Source organism: Rhododendron vialii, chromosome 12a (genome assembly GCF_030253575.1).
Source record: "Rhododendron vialii isolate Sample 1 chromosome 12a, ASM3025357v1".
Lineage (NCBI taxonomy): Eukaryota > Viridiplantae > Streptophyta > Magnoliopsida > Ericales > Ericaceae > Rhododendron > Rhododendron vialii.
In genome coordinates, this window is record NC_080568.1 from 2,799,493 (window position 1) to 2,823,396 (window position 23,904).

At 38.4% G+C, this 23,904-nt stretch overlaps 3 protein-coding genes and 2 non-coding genes across 6 annotated transcripts; 1 reads left to right on the top strand and 4 right to left on the bottom strand.

Annotated features, from left to right (window-relative positions):
- Positions 1–602: 602 nt before the first annotated feature.
- On the bottom strand, positions 603–5,413 carry LOC131311440 (delta(3,5)-Delta(2,4)-dienoyl-CoA isomerase, peroxisomal). The gene is made up of 3 exons (XM_058338909.1): positions 4,978–5,413; positions 2,569–2,902; positions 603–1,337 (listed from the first exon to the last, which is right to left on the bottom strand). Exons 1-3 carry the CDS (start codon positions 5,278–5,280, stop codon positions 1,147–1,149), a joined length of 828 nt encoding a protein of 275 aa, XP_058194892.1. The 5' UTR covers positions 5,281–5,413; the 3' UTR covers positions 603–1,146.
- A 1,392-nt stretch (positions 5,414–6,805) lies between these two features.
- On the bottom strand, positions 6,806–6,877 carry TRNAQ-UUG (transfer RNA glutamine (anticodon UUG)). Its single transcript has one exon. It is a non-coding gene; the product is annotated as a tRNA-Gln (tRNA).
- Positions 6,878–8,214: 1,337 nt separating this feature from the next.
- TRNAQ-UUG (transfer RNA glutamine (anticodon UUG)) lies at positions 8,215–8,286 on the bottom strand. The gene has a single exon. It is a non-coding gene; the product is annotated as a tRNA-Gln (tRNA).
- A 6,196-nt stretch (positions 8,287–14,482) lies between these two features.
- Positions 14,483–18,181, top strand: LOC131310952 (bidirectional sugar transporter N3-like). 2 transcript variants are annotated; one of them, XM_058338228.1, is made up of 6 exons: positions 14,483–14,800; positions 16,520–16,556; positions 16,702–16,912; positions 17,079–17,240; positions 17,457–17,576; positions 17,680–18,181. In XM_058338228.1, the coding sequence occupies exons 1-6, from the start codon at positions 14,749–14,751 to the stop codon at positions 18,010–18,012; spliced, it is 915 nt and encodes a 304-aa protein (XP_058194211.1). In that variant the 5' UTR covers positions 14,483–14,748; the 3' UTR covers positions 18,013–18,181. The 2 variants fall into 2 exon arrangements, with proteins under 2 accessions (XP_058194211.1, XP_058194212.1); XM_058338229.1 differs by lacking the exon at positions 16,520–16,556 and having other exon boundaries at positions 14,613–14,804; positions 16,664–16,912.
- Positions 18,182–18,360: 179 nt separating this feature from the next.
- Positions 18,361–23,663, bottom strand: LOC131310953 (serine/threonine-protein kinase PBS1-like). The gene is made up of 5 exons (XM_058338230.1): positions 23,201–23,663; positions 21,477–21,676; positions 20,712–20,901; positions 19,744–20,135; positions 18,361–19,301 (listed from the first exon to the last, which is right to left on the bottom strand). The coding sequence occupies exons 1-5, from the start codon at positions 23,349–23,351 to the stop codon at positions 18,816–18,818; spliced, it is 1,419 nt and encodes a 472-aa protein (XP_058194213.1). The 5' UTR covers positions 23,352–23,663; the 3' UTR covers positions 18,361–18,815.
- Positions 23,664–23,904: the final 241 nt, after the last annotated feature.

Genomic DNA, 23,904 nt, shown 5'->3' on the forward strand with positions numbered 1-23,904 from the left:
ACGGAATCAAGTTTTTAGAACACATACGAGCATTTCTCACCGTCTGTGTAGTTTGATTTTCTTCACCCGCTTAGTTCATGGTGATGAACAATATCATCACTCTTATTAGCTAAAAATGTGCAGAATTCATAGTATTACCCAAACTTTCTCCACCAACAAGAGAGGGAGGATTTTTCAAATTTTGTTCACCCTCGTCATTTGTTAACGGAGAGTGAACAAAATCAAATAAGTTTGAACATAAGGGCATTCGTCGTCGTTTGCCTGGCAAGATTAAGCATTAAGCCAACAAATTTTCTTCGCACTTCATAATGGTAGATTAGGCAATACTACAGTTAAAAGAAACAAACAAGTCAATCTCCATTAAGGATTTCAAAAGTTTCAAAGTCGTTTCATATTCACAACCAACACATCCAATTTGCAAGTGGATCGCAGAGACACTTTTGAGGCAAATGACCCCTGCACAAATAGGTTTTCTGCTAATTAACATTATGCAAGATATCCGCTACTTATCTGATGCAGAAGTACTTATCATATCATGTCAACCGGCCACTTTATATTTATTAAGGAAGAAAACTACTGTTAGCATCTCCAGAGAGTCATTCTGCCATAGGAGAGTTATCTTATTACATGCCCAAAAGAAGGGGAAAAAGTGGAGTTCTTCACATCAATCCTTCAATCTAGGTATGATTTTGCAATGGAAAAGAAAAATCTTGAAGCTTGCTGTAAGATTGATCCCACTTTTGGGCTCACAAAGGTATGGAAGTTTTAAGATTATGTAACAAGGAAAGTAGATTACTGGTATTCACAAGCTGATACAGAGATGAGAGAACATTCTTATTACAAAATACAGTGTAGAATTCCGCCTCCGTTGCAAGTAGAAAAGAGCTCAAACCTGCAATGGAGTAGGCATACAAGATCAGAGCTTGGAAAAAGAAGGTGCCCTTTTCCGCGCAAAGCCAATACAGTGTAGAATTCCACCTCCGTTGCAAGTAAAAAAGAGCTCAAACCTGCAATGGAGTAGGCATACAAGATCAGAGCTTGGAAAAAGAAGGTGCCCTTTTCTGCACAAAGCCAATACAGTGTAGAATTCCACCTCCGTTGCAAGTAAAAAAGAGCTCAAACCTGCAATGGAGTAGGCATACAAGATCAGAGCTTGGAAAAAGAAGGTGCCCTTTTCTGGCTTTGCGCAGCCGTTGCTTCTACAAGATCATCGGATAGAAGCATCCCAGAGTTCCAAGTGGCAATATAATCCAACCCTTGATCGACAGTTAGGTCCCGACTCCTCAGTAAAACTGCTTTTGTTCCGGTAACAGCAAGGGGAGACTTGGCCGCAATTTCTGACATAACCATCTCTTAGATGTAAGAACTACAACGGTACTTCCAATCATAAAATGAAGGGAGCGGGGGGGGGTGGGGGGGGGGGGGGGGGGGTGGGGGCGCAATATAACAATCAGAACAGTCAAACATAACGGTACTTAACATTGAATTAAGTCACAATCAGAACAGAACGGTACTTCCATTTAGGTGCCTCTTTTTCTTTTTCTTTTTTTCCTGGCTCGCAGTTTCAACATTGAATTAAGTCACAATCATGGTGCAGATCAATCAAAACACATTGCTAATGTGAACACCATTACATCTGTCTCGTGTTAGACTTGGTCTAAAGGTGATAATATTTTGTTTGGTCTACAATGTGCCAATGTTTGGTAAGTTTTCAGTCAAGTCTGAGCTTAATGCAATGTCACTTCTTCTATTAAGCAAGCAACCATATAAATAATCTATTCACTCCTGAAATGTGTCCTTGCAAAAATGCTGCCATACTTGCTGGTGTAGATAAACAATAAAACTCTCTTGTTAGGGTACTAATATCAAAAAAAGCATGAAAATAAGTACAAACTAAAAGTTTCTGATCAAAGCAGTTGTCCATCCAAGGCCAAAGTGATTTAGGCCCAGATGAAAAACGGTGCTAAAATACAATTGCTAAGACGACAGCAAGACAGGAACTTGACATTTGCAGGTTGTAAGAGAGTATAAAAGGAAAGTTGTACATTATAAGGTAGTGTTTGGTTAACTAGAATGATTTTGGAAAGGAATTGAATGGTCATTCCTTATAGTCCCAAATCCCAATGGAATGACTTGATTCCATTTGTAATGTGTTCATGAGCATTCCAAGAACATTACTATTCCATCCAGCATCATTCTAGGGTACCAAGCGGTAGGGGTGATACCGGTCCAGTTCCCAGCCAAACTGACCACCGCACCCGAGGTTTTCGGTTTGTCCATATTCAAAAACTACACCAGTCCAGCCAGTTGTCGGTTCCGGTCCAGCAATTAAGGTTTGTTTGGTTCGCAAGTTCGACATCAAAACACTAGGCAACTTCAGAGAAAAAGACAACACTATGGGAAAAAATTTCAGCCATTCACCTCAGAATGGCAAACAAGAACTTGCTTAAGTACAGTGAAAAGAGAGAAAATGCCAAATTACGTATTTTTTTAAACGACAAATAAAGCAGCCAAAATTAACTGAACCTCAAAATACACGTAATGAATCATTCAAAAACACGAAATTACCTTCAGCAATAGCTTGTACACCTTCATCCATGGCATCCTTAGAACCAAAAACCCTAGAAACAAGCCCCAACTCCTTCGCCTCCGACCCCGAAAACCTCCGTGCACTCAAAGCCAATTCCACTGCCTTCCCATACCCAACAATACTTGGCAACCTCTGAAGCGTCCCTAAATCCGCCGTAATCCCCAAATCAACCTCCTTCACCGAGAAAAATGCGCTCTCCGTACAGTACCTCACATCACATGCAGTAATTATATCAATTCCACCACCAATACAAGCACCATGGACGGCGGCGATCACAGGTTTCCGGCACCTCTCAATGGCCGTGATCGCATCCTGCATGCAAGGACGGACGCATAATTTTAGTGTTGGGAAGACAAACATTACAAAAAAATTAAAGTTTGAATAGTTGAAAAAACGGTGTCAATTATGCCATTACCAACAGTAAAAATACTATCAAAACTACTACAATACATAATTTTTTAACAACCTATAATACAAAACTACATAAATGTACATCACGAATCCATATATCTATTAGAAAATAAGGGCTCGTTTGGATCCGAGATAAGGATTGAGAGTATTATTTATGGAGGGGGATAAAATAGTAGGAGCTATTGGTTAATAAGAGATGACCCACATTGATGTGATGTCTATGGAAGGGGGCTTACATAGTAGTTCGTTTGGATGAGGTATTAAAAATGGGAGGATAAAATAATATTTGGTTTGAATGAGGGATAAAATGGAGGGATAAGGTTGTTTTGTAAATTGAAATGGAAGAGTGGGTATTATTTCGGCCTAATCCGGAGGTATTAACTAATAACACCCCAAGGGCCTGTTTGGATGGGGGCTACCGAAGGGGTATTAGTAATACCCTATGATGCACCGACACGGACACCGAAACCGACACCGGAACACGGAAATTCTAAAAAAATGGGGACACAGACACGGCGGGGGACACGCCACGTGTATATTTATTTATTTATATAAATAATTAATTAATTATAGTTTAGCACCCATAAATTTTTAAAAAATTATAATTTGGCCCCAAAATTTTTAAAAAAATTACAGTTTGACCCCCAATTTTTTCAAAAATTACAGTTTGGCCCACAAAAATTTTAAAAAAATTACAGTTTGACCCCAGCCGTGTCCCCCTCAAAATTTAATATTAAAATATGGGACACGCCACGTGGCATATCCCGTACGTATTTCCGAGGTGTCCCCGTGTCCTGACACTGCGATTCTTCGACGTCTAGAAGTGTCGGTGCTTCATAGGTAATACCCCTTCCTAAGACCGTGGGCCTATGGTTAAGCCATGGTTTGGGAACACATTTTGCTGAGGGTATTAGCTAACTCCTGGATTCTTTTGTACCCCTTAATACTCTACGCAGGGGGATTATTTATGGAGAGGTTCTAGGGTGTTATTACATAATACCACCGGATAATACCCCATCTCTCTTTCATTTCAACTACAAAACAATCTTATCCTCCCATTTTATCTCTCGTCCAAACCAAGTGTACTATTTAATCTCCCGTCACATCAATGTGGGCCCACCCTCCTTACATAATACCCCCTACTATCTTATTACCTTTATAACTAATACCCCCAATCCTTATCCCGCATTCAAACGGGTCCCAAAACCCACCCATAAATAAACCCCCTGCAGGGTATTAGCTGGTAAGGGGAGACCTAATACCCTTCCTTTTTTTGGTTGCCAAACCAGATGATAACCTGGGCCCACGGTCTTAGGAGGGGGAAAACTAATGCCCCTTCTCAATACCCCATCCAATCATTATCTAAAAGTCAGAACTATTCGACATGAAAATGTGAAGTGCTGTTTTTTTTCCCCTGAACGGCAAAAGAAGATTTTATAAATAAAATTCAAAGAATACAAGAGATTAAAGGGACAAGAGAAAAACGGCACATGGAACTTGGATGGACAAGTGTTAGGTTATAAAGGAAAACCTTGGACGGGCGATCCTATATAGTTTTAAAATTTTCACAAGAACACTACTACGATTATGAAAGAAGATTTGAAACTGGGGTAGGGCGGTCACCCGGATTCATCCGCCTCTTGATCCATCCAAGCCTGAACTACATAAATGCACTTCATGTATCCATGTAAAGATATAGGAGCTAGTGTTCTATGATTATGTAAAAGTCAGAATCATTCGACACGCTTCAAAATTTCTATGAGAGTATGAAGAAAATTTGAAACTTGGTAGGGTGGTCACTCGGCCTAATCCATCCCTCGGCCGTCGACGGAGTGTTAGGTTTTAAAGGAAAACATTAGAATGGGCAATCCTATATGTATAGTTTTAAAACTTGTACGGGAAAACTGAAAACTCATCAGTTACGAAGAAATTTTGAAACTTTAGTAGCGCAGTCACTCGGGCTCATCCTTCCTTGCCTGGAGGAACTTGATTTGTCGCCGGAGGCGCTCGGCGGTGCGGCCGCGGTCGGTTGATTGGACTGCGGCGGACATCGAGGTTAGGGCTTTGAGGTCGATGCCGGCGCAGAAGTGATCGCCGTTGCCAGAGAGGATAATGACGGCGGCGTCAGGGTTTTGGTCGAGAGAGGTTAGGGCTTTGAGGAATTCGGTGAAGAAGTCTAGAGAGAGAGCGTTGCGGAGTGAGGGGCGGTTTAGGTGGAGGTTCAAAACGCGGGAGGTGGGGGAGTTTTGAGTGATTTCTAGGGTTTTGTAAATCTCCATTGGTGTTGTGTACAGTGGTAGAAGATGGAAATTGGAAGGAAAATTTGGGGAAATGGATGGAAAGGAAAATTGCAGTTTCTACAGCCCTAGCTCGACAAAATGTGTTGTGCACAGTGGTAAAAGATGGAATCTTTGTCAAATCTCCCAACCAATTGACAGTTATAGCTGCGAGACTGCGGCCGTAAATCAGCCGAGCCGAGTTTTATCGAGCTCAAACTCTGTTTGTTTATTAAACGAATCAAAAAAATTGAGCTCGAATTCAACTCGATTCTTAACGAGCCAAGCCCTTAACGAGCCGAACTTAGTCATTTACTAAATGAGTTTTTTTAATTGAGCCAAGCCTCTTTTAATGAGCTAAGCTTTTGTCGAACAACGCGCGAGCTCCACTCGGAGAGCTTGACTCATTTACTAAACAAGACAAAAACTCAAGCTCGCGAGCTACTTGGTTCGTTTACTAACTAATTCTTGCTTGTGAAAATGATTTGCTCCTTAAGCTTCAATTAAAACTGTATTACGGCCCCGTTTTGAAACGTGAAATAAGTACTTATTTTTTAAGAAGGCAATTTCAAGCTCAAAAATGACGGACTTATTGAAATATAAAAATATGCAATATGGATTTTATTTGAAAGATCTCATTGAGATCTTTAATACGGTGCAAAAAAATCAAAAAATTATTTGTCATTTACATTAATTTTTAGTTAAAAATGTAAAATAAATACTTATTTTTTAAGAAGGTGTTCTGGAACGGGCTCTAAGACTTTAAGGCCTTGTTCTTATGGACTTATATAAACTTAACTTAAATTGTTCACTTAAGTTCAAGTCATTTCTTTAACTTAAACTTAAGTTCAAGTCTTCCCAAATAGCCCCAACCCAAACCCAAAATGTGTGTTTGAGAATTAAGTTTAAGTTTAGAAGAATGGTTTGTGCTTAGCTTATTTTCATTTAAGTTTGAAAAGGGGAAAAAATTGAAGTTAAGTTCAGTTTAAGTTAAAAAAAACACGGCCTAAGAGTAGCATACTAAATTAACTCAGTTTTAGCCATCAATCATCAGACACTTCTCTATCAGATGACAAAGAGAGAGCAAAACTTTTTAACTTAAAAGATTGACTTGAATATAGGCTCCGTTTGTTTCGATGTAAAATGTTTTCCATGTAAAATTTTTATTTTTTGGTATTTGGTTGGCACTTGAAAAATATTTTCAAAAATCGACAAAATATTATAGAGAGAGAAGGGGGCTTAAATGGTAGAGAGATTTGAGAATATTAGAATTGAACGTGGTTCACGATTGACGATCGAGGAAACTGAGTAGTGAGAATTGCAGTAGAAAACAACGGATTCATTTCGGAAAATAACTTACGGAAGATTTAAGGGTAAGTCATTTTAATCCAATTAATAGAAAATATTTTACTTTCCTTATTTTTTTCACAACTATACACCGAAAAATAGGTAAAACATTTTCCGCCTAAACAAACGGAGCCTTACTTTCTCTTAACACAGCTGCAAAAATAGAACAGGAAATCGAAAAAGGTCCTACCGGGAGTCGAACCCAGGTCGCTGGATTCAAAGTCCAGAGTGCTAACCACTACACCATAGAACCCCACGACGCACATTTTCCCAAATTTTACAACTTTATTTTGTAATTTTCATGACAGGGACTCTTCCGTTTCTCAAATTCCAATTATAAAGTGCAAACCAGCCCACCTTTGTTTGAATCTTTGTCAAATCTCCCAATTGATTTTTTTTTTTAAATAACCAGAAGTCCAGACTAATTTGCACGCACTTTAACTAGCTATAAGAGAAGTTTTTTTTTTTTTTTCTTTCTAAATCTGATATAGGAGAAGTAGGATTGTGATAAGAATGTAATCAAATTGAACCGTAACCAATAGAGGAGCAATTTATGGAAACACAACTTAGACACTATTTGAGACCATAGCTAGTAATATCGCTCTCGAGTTATTCAATGCATGTTTAATCATATACACCCAATAGTTTCAGACACAATTGTGTGATTAAGTTATGCTTTAAAATTGTGTACCTAGACTTTTGCATATATAGAAAATTCCACAAAACGTATAGCCCATTTATACTTGGTAAACGAACCAAGCATGCGCCATGTTCGTTTTAGGTGTCTAGATCCAAACTTTTCTCTTTACGTACGGTTTTCAATAAATTTTTATTCTCATATCTTTATCTATTTCTTACCACTCATTACCCCAAAAAATTACCTCAAAACTCAAAATATATATTAGCTTGAGCCTAAACTTTAACCTCGTTTGTCGGACGAGCCAAACTCAAGTACATCAAAACTCATTTGTAAGCTCGTGAACCAAAAAAAAATGTTTTCTAGTTTTACATTAACCTTATTTTTCTGTTTATTCTTTTTTCCGTGGCCAAATCAATGTCGCTTAAATTAGTATGACTCTGAGCTCTAATTTCTCAAACTCAAATGAGCCCAAAACTCAAATGAGTTGGCACTTGATTTTTGAGGAACTTGAATCAAGCTCAAGTTCAATATGGTAAGAGCCGATATTCAACAATTCCAAACTCGATTAGTTTGTGACCCTATCTAGGAGTTACTAATCCCACAATTATATTCAATTCATGAGAAGATATACACAACCCAAGAAAGTCAACCAACAAAAAAAAGTACAAACTTATTCTTGCTTGTGAATATGATTGGCTCCTCAAGCTTCTATTAAAACTGTATTAAGAGTAGCGTACTAAATTAACCCAGTTAGTTAGCCGTCAATCATCAAATACTTCTCTATCAAATGACAAAGATTGACTTTTTTCTTCTCCGAACAAGATGAATCCAGATATATTAATACGAAAAAAGTACAATGGAACAAAATATACAACTAAAAAGAAAACAAAATACAAAAAAGATTGACTTGAATTTATACTTTCTCTTGACGAAGCTGCAAAAATCAAAAAAGGTCCTACCGGGAGTCGAACCCAGGTCGCTGGATTCAAAGTCCAGAGTGCTAACCACTACACCATAGAACCCCCTGATGTCAGTTTTCCTAATTTTAAATATTTTAATGCGTAATTCTTGATGGGAACTCTTTCGCTTCTCAAATTCCAATTTCTAACGCGCAAAGTGCAAACAAGCCGACCTTTGTGGTGTTTGAGCTTCACTCGTTTACTAAAATGAGCCTAAAACTTAAGCTCGACTTGTTTGTATAAATGAGCCGTACAAATTAACAAGCCTAGCCTAAATAATTTACTTAACGAGCCAAGCCTAACTCCAAAACAAGTTCTGCTCGATAACTAATGCCTTGTTTGGATGCTAATTTGAAAAGAAAAAAAAATTCAACTCAAAAAACAGTCGGTACCACTACTTTTAATTATTATTTTCATTTCTCTCTCCACTATTCAATTATTATTTTCTTTTCTCTCTCTATCTCTATCTCTCTTTACTCATTATCCATATCTCTACTTTTATTACCCTAATTTCTGTCTCCACTCATTACACAAAAATCAATCTCAAAAATTTTCAAAAACTCATCCACAAAGCATAAATGAGTCAAGCGGAGCTTTAACGAGCATGGCAATGAACTGCTCGCGATCAGCTCGGTTCGTTTGCATCTCTGTGACTAATTGTATGTAGGAATAAGATACTACTACACTTGTTTTAGCTACACAACCAACTTAATCACAGGCGCAATTACTTTTCCTCTAGTTATATTTAATTGTGAACTCAATTTTCTACTTTGGTTGGAAACAAGTCCTTTCCCTTCAATTAATGTTCCAACTCTTGACAAGTTTCCCTCTTGTTTTATCTTCCAACCAAAGAAAGCAAGTTAAGGGTCTCTGATGTTTGCACGTAATTGTTGATTCTCCGCATAAGATGGAGTATTAAGATACTAATTATTTATTAGCTGTCATCCACCCGCAGTCACGAGTTTTTTTTTATAACTCAGGTGTCCAGATCAGTTTATGTGTACCTCGATTAGTCGAGAGGGACCAATCTCACCGTCCACTTTCAAGAAGTCCCAATTAAAATCAGAGCAAAACTCTGTAAGAACTGGCCCCAAAAAAATTGATAATACCTAAGCACAATTAGAGTTGAATACAAATTATTCCTTTTTTCCCTTTGGCAAAGTTCTAATAAGATAACTGCATAAGCTTATATATTCCTTAAAAATATAAATACTAGTCCTTTCTCCATCACTTAAATATTGTGTTTTGTATTGGATGTTATTTAAACATTTAAATGCTTTAAGAATGTGTTCGTTTTGAATCCTAGAACCCAGCCTCTCTCTCTGTGCACGGTTTCCCAAAAGTTTTCCCTTCAATTAGTAATTTCTTTTCTTTTTCTATCTCTCTCTGCTCATTACTCAAAAAATCTTCTTCAAAACTCTAATCAAACATGCTATAAAGCTTCTGAAACTGTAGTTCATAGTTCGACCCCACCTTTACAAAATTCTTGTTCCATCCCTGCCTACCCCCACCAAGTCATACAATGTTCCAATCCCATGATTCCCATCATGACCTCAATAAATTGCCACCCAACTGCTTTAACAAAGGGTATAAGTAAAACAAATTCACACTCAAATTAAAATCTCAACGGTCTTCTCTTATCGTCTTGTAGTTCTTCCTTCAAGGTTAAGAATATGGGACAGAAGAGATTAGATGGATCAAGAAGTTCCTCTTGTAGCCGAATCTCGATCTGATTAACTTGCCCACTTTTATCACGAGCTCACGATTGATCGGAGCAAGATCGGAGCGGCGGCGATTTGCCCTGCACAGCACGCTGCGCAGCACGGTCCATTCACGTAATTATAAATGAATGGATTTTCCGTATAGTATAAATTTTGTTTGTATTTCATTTTTTCTTGGGCTCAATGAATTTGTCAATTATTGCATTACTACTATGTATGGATTTTTACCAGCTATGGAATTTACTTCCGGAATTTAAACCTGGACCCCATCTAATTGCAACTAATTGAGACTATTAATCATTTTTTGATCAGCTTATCTTGATTAGCACTATTAGGAAATCAGGATTACAAATTCATTTTTGATCAGCTTATCACGATTAGCACTATTGGGAAATCACGACATCGACGTGTCATCAATATGATTAATTTGAACCGTACACGATGCACGTAAGACCCACCCTCATTTGCATCATATACGTATCGTTGAATAGGGGTGATTTCAATTCGGGTTTGATCGGTTCGGGATAAAAGTTACAAAGACCGATTCGGTTCGGGGTGAATATTTCCAAGACCACTCCCAACGGGAGTTAAGTTTGATTCAGTCCGGTTTGAGGTGGGGTCAGTACAGTCGGAGATTTCGGTACCCAAAATGGGCCTTAGTTGGCCAAATATAGAACTTGAAGGGGTCTAGATGGCCCAAACCCATCAATTTAAGAAAATTTTGAACATTCCTTAGTTGGGCCTTAGGGTTTGTGGTTTAGGAGAGATGGACGGTTGAGATTAAAAATAAATAGATGAACAGAACCAATTAATATAAAATATATAAAAACCCTCGGTTTATGTAGTCAGTGCGGTTCGGCCCTGGGTGGTTAAAATTTGGTTCTGTTCGGGGTGGTTAAAATTCCAGCCGCCCGAGATCGAACCAATATAACTTTTTTCTTGTTCTATAATCGAAATTGGGTAAAAACCGACCGAAAACCAAAAAAACCGCAAATAGAAAAAAAGAACGGCACGTATTTTTTTACATTTGCCATATCAAAACACATGCACATCAAAGGTGGCAACATCTCGTACTATTTCCGTGTACGTACTGGAATTGAAGTGAACCGGAATAGCTGGAGTTATAGTCTAGGGTATAGAAAAGGGCAAATGGAAAGCTACATGGCATCCACCTAGCATTCCCAACCGAACCCCGAGTAATCATTTAGCGTTCCCGGAGTATCATGTGGTATTACCTACGTCGTACTCTCACATAGCGATAAATTATGCGGCAGAGACATTATCATTCGTCTATCCTGGGTGATCGAGAGTCAAGGAGTGACCCACATTGCATTTTTAGCAATCCTTTATATGCGAAGAATACCACAAGATACTTTAGGAGTACCCAATTCGGCTAGAAACCTCTTTTGAATAGAACCCCAAACACATGATATACGAATAAGAAAAACGTACAGTAAAGAAATCAACAGAATTACGTGATTTCCCAAAACTAGGTGCATCTACAGGAGCGAGAGCGGCTATCATTTTTCTTATTATCACTGCAGTAAGGTTTTTACATCATTGCAATAAGGTTTTTACACAGAGTATTTATATTCCGCTCCAGCATCTGACCTATTTCTAAAACTTCTTAGTTTCTCTTCATATTAAGTATTAACATACGAGCCACAAGTTCTAACAACTCTACCACATGATCTTACAATTATAGTACCAATTAACAAAAGACAGAATAACAACAGAATACCACAAGGCGATGCCACATGATATGCCGGAAGTACCCGATTTGGGCCGGAAACCCCACCACATGATCTTGCAATTACACTACCAACAAAAGAGAGAATAACAACATCTCATTATTATGGTTAGTATATGTCACAATTTTTGTCCTGTTTTTGCACATAACTGCCCAAACCCAAGAACTTCACGAAGAAGATAGTTTACACCATTCTATTCCCATACCATTCCAAACAATCAAAAAGTTGCAAAAATACGCTCCGGAACAAAACTATTAAGTACACAGGCCGGGTCGGCCCTGAAACATTTTGGGTTCAATGTGCAAGATCGTGACAATATGAGACCGACGTTTTGAATAACGGTAACGGATTGGGTAGCGGTGTAGCTGTAGCGAGGGTACAATGATATGTAGCGGGAATTGAGCGTAGCGATCGTGGATTTTTTGGAAAAAATTTGGCGCATCTACAAGTCCCGTAGAGGTACGTAGTGGCTGTGAAGTGGTCAAAAAATCAAATTGAAGGCAATACGTATCGTGAATCAGTCGTAATGGATGTGAATTTAGGGCCGCAACAGGGTTGTAGTGGTATCGGAGGGCGGAAAACCGCTAGGTAGCAGTCGATATTTAATTCTATGCGTGGACTCTCACATGTTTCCTTAATAGTTTCCATAAATTAACGAGAAGGAATATAATTGGATAAAAATTTCCGCAAGAATAAATTTAAAATAAGACATTAAACAATGATCAATTCTTGTTTTCTGGTAATGTTTATCGCTGATCAAGCTTAGCCACGCGATTATCGCTGATCAAGCTAATCGATGGCACCTATAATGGAAAAATATATATTTATTAAAAATATCTCGGAGAATTAAGAAGGCCCCTATTTTGGCCATAAAATTCACGGTTCTAGGTCAGCGGACCTGCTGTAACACCCCGTCTTACATCGGAAGAACTCTACATGAATAATCTTGAGCATATAACAAATTTTGTGGGCTACTATTAATATCTTGAGCTTAAATTTTTAGGTCATGTGGTGTGACTTGTTGATCAAAAAGCAAGATACTAAACTAGTGATCTGCTTAGGGCATTCACTTAATGAATTGTTAATAACTTGGAAAATTGTAGAGATTTTTTTTCCCCATAAAATTCATCCGATGAACTTTTATAAATTAAAATATTCGAGTTGTGTAGGGTCCCGGACACGCCGGCGCCACCTTCTGTCCGCCCCTGGAGCTATTACTGAGGGGTGAGGGCCGGGCCTGAAAACTAACCCAAAAAAGAAAAAGAAAGAGAGAGAGGGGGACAAAATAGGGGGTGACAGAGACAGTGGAGGTGTCGTTTTTTGGGATTTTGTTAAAGAGAGAAACGGCTAAAAGGGTTTAGTGGGAGGGGCCACGTCACGTGAAGTGAGGAGGAGGCTCTTTAGTTTTATACCTGCAAAATGTAGATGTTTTTGGGTTCCGAAATGATATTGCTACGGACGGGTACCATTCCGAAAATATATTGACGATCGTGTCGGGTAGTCTCCGTCTACTGGACGGTAGATCCGAGCCGTCCAAAAATTAAAAAAAAAAAAAACAAGTGGACTTTGGCAGGAATCAACGGCATCCGACGTGCGTAGGTACTCGATCTAAACACCTTATTTTTTCGTATATACATGTATATACAAAAAAAATACGAAAAATGGGGTGTTCGGATCGAGCATCTACGCATATTGGATGCCATTGATTCCCATTGAATCCACTCGGTTTTTTTTTTTGTAGAATTTTTGGACAGTTCGGATCAGCCGTCCAATGGCTGGAGACGAGCCGGCGCAACTATCGGTGCATTTTCGGGATGATACCCATCGATACCAATAGCAGGACTCCTTTTGGGTTAATGCAAATTGCAAGTAACGTAAAAAGTGTAATGATTCATTATTTTGTGTTGGCACTCTAACCAAATGGACGGAGGCCAGAGAGCGTGATTGATGTTTGAGCCACAGCGAGAGAGACTCTGTTCTACGGTCCCCATAAGGTCACCTGTATTTCAATTATCGTGCCATGTCAATCGGTAAAACTTCGTCGAGAAGATATCTTTGTACGGTGCTGCAACTCCGTAAATGAAATTTAGGTCGGTTACTGAGTTTGAGGATTTGGGTCGATTGCTTTTTTACATAAACGTGAACATGACATGTTCCGATAAAAATAAAATGAGATACAGTAAACTGAACCCGCACACGTAACTTGAGAATGACGAGTAATCGATTGTGTGCTCGACCTAAATGTGACACAAACCCAATTTCAGCCCAATGCCAAAATCAGTAAGATTTATATTGCTTCATTAACCTTTTAATTTATTCTTTTAGGTATAAGTATGGTGCAACAAAATACTAACTTTTTACTTTAAAATTTATTTCATTAGAATAGTATGGTAAATATTTTTTTACTTTACAGGTATATTAACACGAACTACAAAAGACTAAAGCGGAAATCACATGACTCGGACGCAACGTACTCCATCACCCTACTAATGATCCGTTTTTACTAACAAAAAATACTAAAAACTTAACGTTTTTTACCATCTTGTTTCTACTAACAAAAATGTTATAAACAAAAAAAAAATTGCTACGGTAACTCTACTCACAAACCTATCAAAAACTTATTCATTACCGAAAATACCTAACAATTTTTTAACCACAAATAAAAATCTAAAAAAAACTTCAGTACCACCCTGTGTGAAGTGAAATTGATAAAATTTGATGAGTTGGGTGAATGGTATTAATCATACGCTACCTACTAATACTTCCCTCCACTTGTCATGCAACAAAGATGAGGAGTTCAATCCCCACTGTACTCTCTCTCTCTCTCTCTCTCTCTCTCTCTCTCTCTCTCTCTCTCTCTCTCTCTCTCTCTCTCTCGGCCCTATAAATTGCTTACCCCCGGTTTCTATTACTCTTCAATACACCATCTTCATGAGATCCTCAGATTATTAGCCCTGCATCTCAGAATAAAGCTGGGGGTTCCATAAAGAGAACCTTCAGCTAATATACATATTTCCATTTCCCCAGAGAGAGAGAGAGAGAGAGAGAGAGAGATGGCAATATTTGACTTCCAGCACCCTCTAGTGTTCACATTTGGTCTCTTGGGTAAGTGTTCTAATGATCTTACTCAATTTTACATTCTATTCAGATCTCACTCAATTTCTTTTGTTCATCACCTTTTTCCGGCATCAAATGGACCTTTTTCCCTGTTTTTGTTTTCCGGCATCAAATGAACAGGGGATGCTGTTGAGCATTTCTCTGCAGAGCGGCGCCGAGCAGCGACTCGGTCGTTTATCTCGATACGGACAGTTCGGTTTAAATTTGAACGTAAATGAATCTGAACCCAAATTAGTTGGACGGGCTCGGCAGCATCCCCATTCCAAAATTTAGTTCACCTCATTAGCGACCAATTAAGCCTAACAACTTACAGTTGTCCCACCTTTTCATTTGTTTCTTTTCTAGTTAATGTACAGTTTATTTTCGTGCATATATGCATGAAATATGCATGTCTACATACAAACAAATATACACGTGTCAAATGTCAACCTACTTGATTTTCTTGCATATCAGCCTTCTTCTTTTTTTTGAATTATTTCTCATTTGTAACCTCAGAATAATTTTTTCATATATTGGGTTCTTTGCGTGATCAACCTTCCCCGTTTTAAACTAACTAATGCATGTGGTGTCCCAAGTGAGTGATCGACACCATGTACTCTTGTTCATTTGATAGAGGTCCGAACCATCAACTGATCTTAATCTTATTCTTGGATCTTGTTTGGATTATATATTGAAAAATAATTTGTAGATTTTCTTTGAATTTCTCTATGTATACTATTTGATTAATTCATCCACTTTTTCTTTTCATTTTCTTTTAGTGTCATCTTTGTTAGGATACTTGGAATATTTTTCTATTTCTTTTTATTTGTTCGAAAAGGAGAGAATTTTCCAATCACTACAAATAACTATGCTGACTTTTGCGGAGAATGACTTTTGCGGAGAAAATTACGTGGTGTCAACTAATTTTGATAACTATGGGTAATATCATACTCAATCTACAATCCATATTTAGGTATAACGTTTTTAGCAAAAATATTTCTCTTTTGGTTAAAGTTATTTACGTTTTCGGTTAGTCCCTACTGGAAAACAAAAAAAGTAAATGTGCAGAAAAATCTAAAAGACAAATTAAAAAAGCTAGGTACTGATCAATCTTCTTGGCTTCTTGTGTACTTTTTCTATTAATTTTATGATTCATTTTGTTTTTTTACCAAAAGTTTAGAAGATATCAACCGCAAATGATGCCTTAATTATTGATATCTTCAGTCTTGTTCAATTACATTTAGGATCCGGCTTCTCTGCAATTTGATTGCAGAGAGGCCAACGCTTTCCTGAAAGAAACCGTTAAAAACACTTTGGATGGCTAGGACCAACAACAGACGGCAGAGATGCCAAATTCTGACATTTACACATGTATGTGTCATGATAAATCTTACCTACTACTTAACTTTTAAATTAAAAGTTGGGTACTTATTTGAACTATAATCCCATCTGATAACCCTGCACCTCATATAAATTGTTATGGATCAAGTAATTAATTCCTCCAACCGGGATAATTTTAGTCCGTTACAAAAAATTAAAAAATAAAATAAATTGTGCTACTTTTCGGATAAAAAGTAAAATATTTTAATTTCTTTGTTTTCGTTACTAATTTAAAGAATTAATTGGACTAAAATTGTGGGACGAACAGTGTGTTACTATTGGACCACTGAATTAAATAAGTTCATTTTACATGGAAAATACTAATGAAATATTTATGTAATATTTCAGGTAACATTGTTTCAATCTTTGTGTTCCTTGCGCCATTGTAAGTCCCCTTATGACCTAATTCACTTTCGATTCCAATAATGTTCACCTTAATTTATGCTTTCATTTGTTTCGCTCCCGAAAATTTAGCCATGGAATACTATTCAGCTGTGTGAACAATTGTGTGTATCCATTTCGATTTGCAGGCCGACATTTATCGAAATATACCGAAAGAAATCGATTCTAGGGTTCCAATCCCTACCATATGTGGTTGCACTATTCAGTTCCATGCTTTGGCTGTACTATGCATTCCTCAAAACAGATGCAACCCTTCTCATCACCATCAACTCGCTCGGTTGCATCGTTGAGGCGATTTACATCGTCGTCTACCTCGTCTATGCTCCGAAGAACGCCAGGGTACGTATAATATTGAACTAGATAAATTAACATAGTAATACTTGGTTTACTCACACAAAATTGTAGTAGTGTGTGTGCACTTATTTTAGCCATTGATCAGGATAGCACTAAAACAGCGTTTTTCGATACCATCTATTAGTAATTGTGAGTATTGGATTATGAACAGAAACACACGGCGAAGCTGCTCGTTGGAATGAACGTCTTACTCTTCTTCGCCATCCTGCTCTTTACACACTTTGTACTCCAAGGCCGAAAACGTGTCCTAGCCGTTGGATGGGTTTGTGTTGCCGTCTCTGTGAGCGTCTTTGCAGCACCTCTGAGCATCGTGGTAACTAAGCCTATCTCTCAACATAAAACACGGGACATTTCCCGTTATGTTCGCATCAATAAGCATATGATTATTCGTCGTTCCTATATCTCTCTGTCCCCGATTCGATGAAGTCAAAGTTGCAGGATCGTGTGATTCGGTTATGTTTGAAATTGTCACGGAATCATGACTTGTTAACAGTGCATTGACATTGTCTTTCTCCTTTCTTCTTCGCAGCTCCAGGTTGTCCGTACCCGAAGCGTCGCATTCATGCCTTTCACATTGTCTTTCTCGCTAACACTGAGCGCGGTCATGTGGTTCTGCTACGGCATATTTCAAAAGGACCCCTGTATCTGGGTGAGTGGTCATTTCGACATTTTTTCAACTCATTATGTAACAACAAATAACACCTTGTTCTGTTTTGATTCGTTCTTTTTCGTGTTTTTTTCGCAATCTGCAGATCCCAAACGTACTGGGTTTCTTCTTGGGGCTGATTCAAATGGCGCTGTACGCCGTGTACAGAAATGCAAGGGAGATTTTGACAGAGAAGAAGCTACCAGCAGATCACATAATCAACATCGTGATGTTGGGCACTCCTGAAGTGCATCCGGTTCATGATGCTGAAAAGACCGGAAGCGAAAACAATGGGGTTAAAGATCATGAGAAAGAAGAGGAGAATGAACAAACAGACAACAACAATAATCAGGAGAAATTTGTGGCTTTACCACATGAATTACCCAACCAAGCAACTGTGCAGCTCGATTCACCAGTGCTCGTCATCTGTAGAGCTTGATTTTGCAGTTTTTTTTCACATTTTTCATGCATTCAGCTTCATTCGATCCGATGACATTACCTAATCTCTCTCGATCTCTCTACATATCTCTACATATCGAAGATTCGCAATAACGACGTATTTGAAACTATGAATGTTTTTAATGCTATGAGGTTCTTTTTTGGATTCATTTTGTTTTTCTGATACGTAGACTTCACGTGCTTGCCTATACCCCCAATGATTGGGAACTAAATGGGTTATGTTATGTTGTTGTAGACTTCACGTGCTTGGTACATAATCCAATATGCAAGAGTAGAGAGAGCGAGTGATCGACCCATACCAATGTTAAGCCCAGAAATACACACTGAAAGCACAAGCAAAAGCATACAAGCAAGAGTCAATCCAACAGTATTTTAAAACAAGAAGACAGAGAAATGAGGTATTTACATGGAAGAAATGAATTCTTCGAATCGCGCTGAACAAGAAAACTATGGTGCTGAAGGACTGGTATACGCCAAAAATCAAAATGTTGAATATGAATACATACAACAACAGGATGAACAACCTCAAAAAGGCAGCAGAAGTACCACATGAGACCATATTCCTCCCAAAAAAATTTAAAACCTCATAATCTTGTGCTCTGTTTTCTTCTATCCGCATATGTACGCCGTTTCCTTCCGCCCTTTTTTATGTGTTCCGAAAAAAATAAATGAAATTGCAGAAGTAACCATTTGAGCCCCCCATTGTTTCTTCAGTCCCTCTACTACATGTGCTGAATATGAGCAAAGGCAAAAGATGGAGCCTTCAGTAAACGTTTGGGGGTTTTACCCGTTGGTGCCATTGAAACTTTCTTGAGCAGTTAGACGCCCTTTGTCTCGCCAATTCTCTCCCCACATTTTCGCCTCTGCAACGGCCCGTTCCCTATCCAAGTCCCTAGTTGTCACCTTAGCATTTTTTGTCGGAGAGTCTTCCCTTTCGGTTCCATCAGACTCCCACTTGCGTCCGGATCTTCCACCTTTTTCGTTCTTCAATATCCTCCCACCTCCCTCATCGTTGGTTGTTTTCTCATCCTTGTCCCCAGAAAGTGTACGGATGTGTCCCGGAGCACTACTAAGGTCATATGACTGGTTTGCAAGAAAAGACAGGGCAGTTACCACGTCTCTGATGTGAGGACGGGCGGCAGCCTCTTCTTGGATGCACATCGATGCCACAGAGAGAGCTTGGTAGAGACCCCGCATTGGATACTGACCATTCAATCGCGGGTCTACCAGTTTCGCATGTTTTTTACGGTCGTTGAAGAGGGGGCGAGCCTGCAATTATGCAAACCATACCTATAGTTAAACACTACTATGCAAATATCACGGTGTCACATGGACTCATCTACGGATAAAGGCATGGGATGTGTTTGACATGTTTAGTTGACATTCATGCAGCAAAAGTAAGTTTTAGGAATTCAAACTTACCATATCCTCATACAGAACCTGCATATAATATGCAAGTAAAATGCTTTATGTAAACCTTGCAAACACTATTTTTACCATAGAAAACGAAAGAACATAGAAAGAAATCTGTTTAGTCTGTCATGTCTAAGTGTCATTGGAAACATGAACTAGACGAACCCAATGCTTAAACACTACAGATTCAACGCCTACTTGAGTCCACGTAACATTGACAGTTATTGCTAGACAAACACAAACTAACCTACAAGATGTTGATGAGACAACTGAATTGTATAATGATTCAAGAGATTACCCATTGGACAAGGTTCTGTACTCCACGTCGTTGGGTGCTATCAATGGCTCTGCGTCCCGTAATAAGCTCTAGGAAAACTACTCCAAAACTATAAACATCAGATTTCACTGTCAGTTGTCCGGTCATTGCATACTCGGGGGCGCAATAACCAAACGTTCCCATAACCCTGGTGGAAACATGTGACTGGTCTCCTGTTGGACCAAGCTTTGCAAGCCCGAAATCAGATAGCTTCGCGTGAAATCCTTCATCCAATAATATGTTGGATGATTTGAAGTCCCTATAAATTACTGGAGGGTTTGCTTTGTCATGAAGGTATTCTAAACCTTTAGCAGCATCAGCTGCTATCTTTATCCTTGTGTTCCAATCTAGTGGCTCTTTGTCTGGAGGAAGATCTGCACAAAAACCATTTGGACATATTAATGTTAAGTTAGTAACTGCTGCTCATGTGAATTGTTAAACATCTAAAATGAAATATGGGTGTTGGTAGTACATTGATAGAAGGGCATGGGTGAGCGTAATACATTGCTCGAGGGAGCATGGGGCACAAAGAGCTATGCCATTATTTCTTATATACTATAAACATACCAAGATATGGTTGTCCTACTGGTTAATCTTCCCTATGTCCTACTGGTTAATCTTCCCTATGTTTCATCCTTCTCCAGAAGTTCAATAATATGAGTTAAAATCAATTGGCAATAGTGGCGAGGCTCCCCAGGCTGGTATACTAATTTGGGAGACAATAATTAATCAATGCGGTGTCAAGCTCTAACAACATGCTTCATCATTTTCTATGGGGTTATGGTGTTAACCATCTCACGTGTTATATTATGTATCTTCTTGATGTAGTTCTGCAACAAAAAGCACATTTCTGAGCATAACACTCTGAATGATCTTTGTGCGCTTCATAAAACTAAACGCAAAAGAGACTACGATTATTAGAAACCGAAGATTGTGTACTGGATGGTTACCAAGAAGGTGATCTTCCAAAGATCCCAAGGGCATATATTCGTAGACAAGAAGTCGTTGGTCCCCATCGGCACAATACCCAATCAAATTCACGAGATTATCATGATGCAGAAGGCTAAGCATGAGAACTTCCACGAGAAATTCCCTGTTACCCTGATGCCCATCTTTGTCCAGCTGTTTCACAGCAACAGCCTGGAAAACAAAAGCCTGCCTTTATCAGCACAAATTCGATGACAAGAGCAACCAAAAATAACTAAATAATGTTTTACTCCAAGAAGAGATAAAAAGTCAAGTTTCCTAAAAGAATAGAGGGACTTTTCATGAAGAAGTGACAGGATGCAAGGTATCGGATACAAGCATTTAGGGTGGAATTAATCGTGACGCAACAGTTTAGGTTGAAAATGGTTCTGAAGAAAAATGATGTAAAACTCCATATTCTTCTAAAATAAGTGTAATCAGCCCGAGTTTTAGAAGAGAACATTTGGATTCCTTAGAGTTTTGGACCAACAAATAAATTACTGAGGTTGTTTAATCAGATTAACATTCTCTCAACTTGTTCCTCTCAGCCCTTTGGATCACCCACTACATTTTCCTTCCCTTCTTAGGTCATAATCAGCTGACTGCTCCCTCTTGCTTTATGCTTTGTTCATCCAATTTTTAATGATGGAAATGATGGAACTAGAGTTCATTCATGTTATAATAATCTAACAATACATAGCTGCTGCTATAGTGAACATCCCGAATGAAGAAATAATGCAACAATTTACCTGGCCCGTGCTTTCAAGCCGCCCTTTGTATACACGCCCAAATCCTCCTTCCCCCAAGAAAGACTCTGGCCTAAAGTTCTTCGTCGCAGCGGCAACCTCACGGAAAGTGAATGTTTGTGCAGCAATATTTGGCATATCCTTTTGAGCCATTGACAAATGCCTCAATCCCCCATTGTTTCTTGTTTTCAGTCTGTCGATTCCTGCAGATTCAACTCAATCATGAGATACATATCCAAATCAAGCTTGATAAAAGATTGATACTTTGAAACTTCGACACATTACGATTGTAAAAATGCCCTAGATTTGTTGAATTGTTGCATGAGTCCGAGTCAATGGTTAGGAAAATCCCAAGTTACTAACATGTTAAAGCTAAAGCACCAGATTGAGCTTATAGCAGTACTCAGAATCAATTCCTAAACATCCACAATATTGTCCCACAAATATGTTGAACCCTAACACAATATCTAGGGAACTCGAACGCAGAAACCCAAGTAACAATCAAGAATAATCACACAAGAAACACAACACTTACGTAGTTCACCTTAGAGCATCTCCCAAGAGGAAGCAAAATTTAGTACCACATGTATAGAGTTAAAGTCAACTCCAAGGGAAACTTGCAAATCATTTTCTTTATTTGTCAAATTTGCAATATTTACTTCAAATATTGATGACGTATCAGGTTTCGGAGTCATTTTGCACTCTTCAAACTTGAAGAAGGAGAACACTACACCAAAATAGTGTAGCACTTTTCTTCTTCTCTTGATGAATCTTTTACTAACATAGCTATTCAAATTTTGAGAATTTCTAATTTTGCTTCCTCCTTTGGAATTGCTCTAACAAGGCTACGTCCACAGCCCTTGCAGCTATTTCAATATGATGAAGAGTGATTTGAAGAGCTGCATCGAAAATATCCTACAGGACAATACATAGCTTGGATTACAGGCAGTGTTCTAAAAATTGGCAATTAACCGCTGGCAGGGCCTATCCGACTAGATCCGACTAATTGCTATGCGTCGATTACTAGGCCTCGAAATTTGAAGGTGCGCCTGGCGACTTTTGGAACCTTGATTACAGGCCTGTGAAACAACCCCCGAAACACCAATTTTATAGGAATAAAAGCTTTGATTGGGGCACTATTGAATTGTGCAGGGTATTGTAAAAGTGTGAGAATTTAGAATGTGATACACTGAGAGAGAGAGAGAGAGAGAGAGAGAGAGAGAGAGACAGAGAGAGAGAGAGAGACAGAGAGAGAGAGAGAGACAGACAGAGAGAATTTGTTATTTTGTATATTGTGTTGCTTGAAATTCAATAAAACAGTGAGTAGTCATGTGTAATCTCTCAGTGTGCTTTCGAGGCAAAACAAATTCCACCACCAACAAAATCGCACATAACAAAGTTGTCTAGATCATGTAAACAAAGTCAAAGTCTTCATCCCCTCAAATTCCAAAATCAATCAACAAAGCTTAACAATCAAGATTCAGTCAACGGCATCATTTCATCGCATGAACATGAAGAAAAAAAACCAAAATAAAAAAGAGAGACTTCAGAATGGCAGCAAATTTTACTGCCAATGCATCATCAAACCCATTAATCAAATTAAACAGAAATACCCAGATCAGATCAAACCACCACACCTAAATCACATTTATGTATGTAGATAGATAGATAGCGAGAGAGAGAGAGAGAGAGAGAGAGAGAGAGAGAGAGAGAGAGATGAAACTAACCAGAAGATAATTTAGACATGTTAGAGAGGACATGAGGGTGGATTTCCTTTCTCTGACCTCTATTCAAACTGGGATTCAGCTTTTCTTCCTCTTTTGAATTATTTTCCTTCAACAACTCCTCCTTAAAATGAAAACACCAAAAGCAGCCCATTCCTTTTCTACCCTTCTTCCCAAACCAAAAACCTTACTTGATTGTACCCAAAATAGATCAAATCTGCTTCGAAAATCAGATGGGTGTCTCTGTAAAAGTCCACAAAGACAGACCAAAATACCAGCACAAGTAAATGGCGTGGGAAATTGGTTTCTCTAAGAAAAGAGAGAATGTAGAGAGAGAGAGAGAGAGAGAGAGAGAGGGAGAAGAGGGACGGCTTTTTGTTTACAGAGTAAATTTTTCATTCAAATGAGCCTGTCCATTTTTCATTCAAATGAGCCTGTCCTGTCTTGTTTTGCATTTAGATATAGAGACAGACTGGAATGGAGACAGGAGTTCCCTTCTACATTATGAGTTTGACCAAAACGCCATTTTACATAATAATTCCATATATTCTCCAGCTAGATGTTTTAGTTCACGACAAAATTATTAGGAAGCCAGATAAACTTTAGTACTGGTTGCGAATGGCATTTAATCAATTTGGTGTTAAAGTATGACTAAGGTCCCGTTTCGCTAAGGGGGTAAATATTTATTTTTAAATACTTATTTTTGT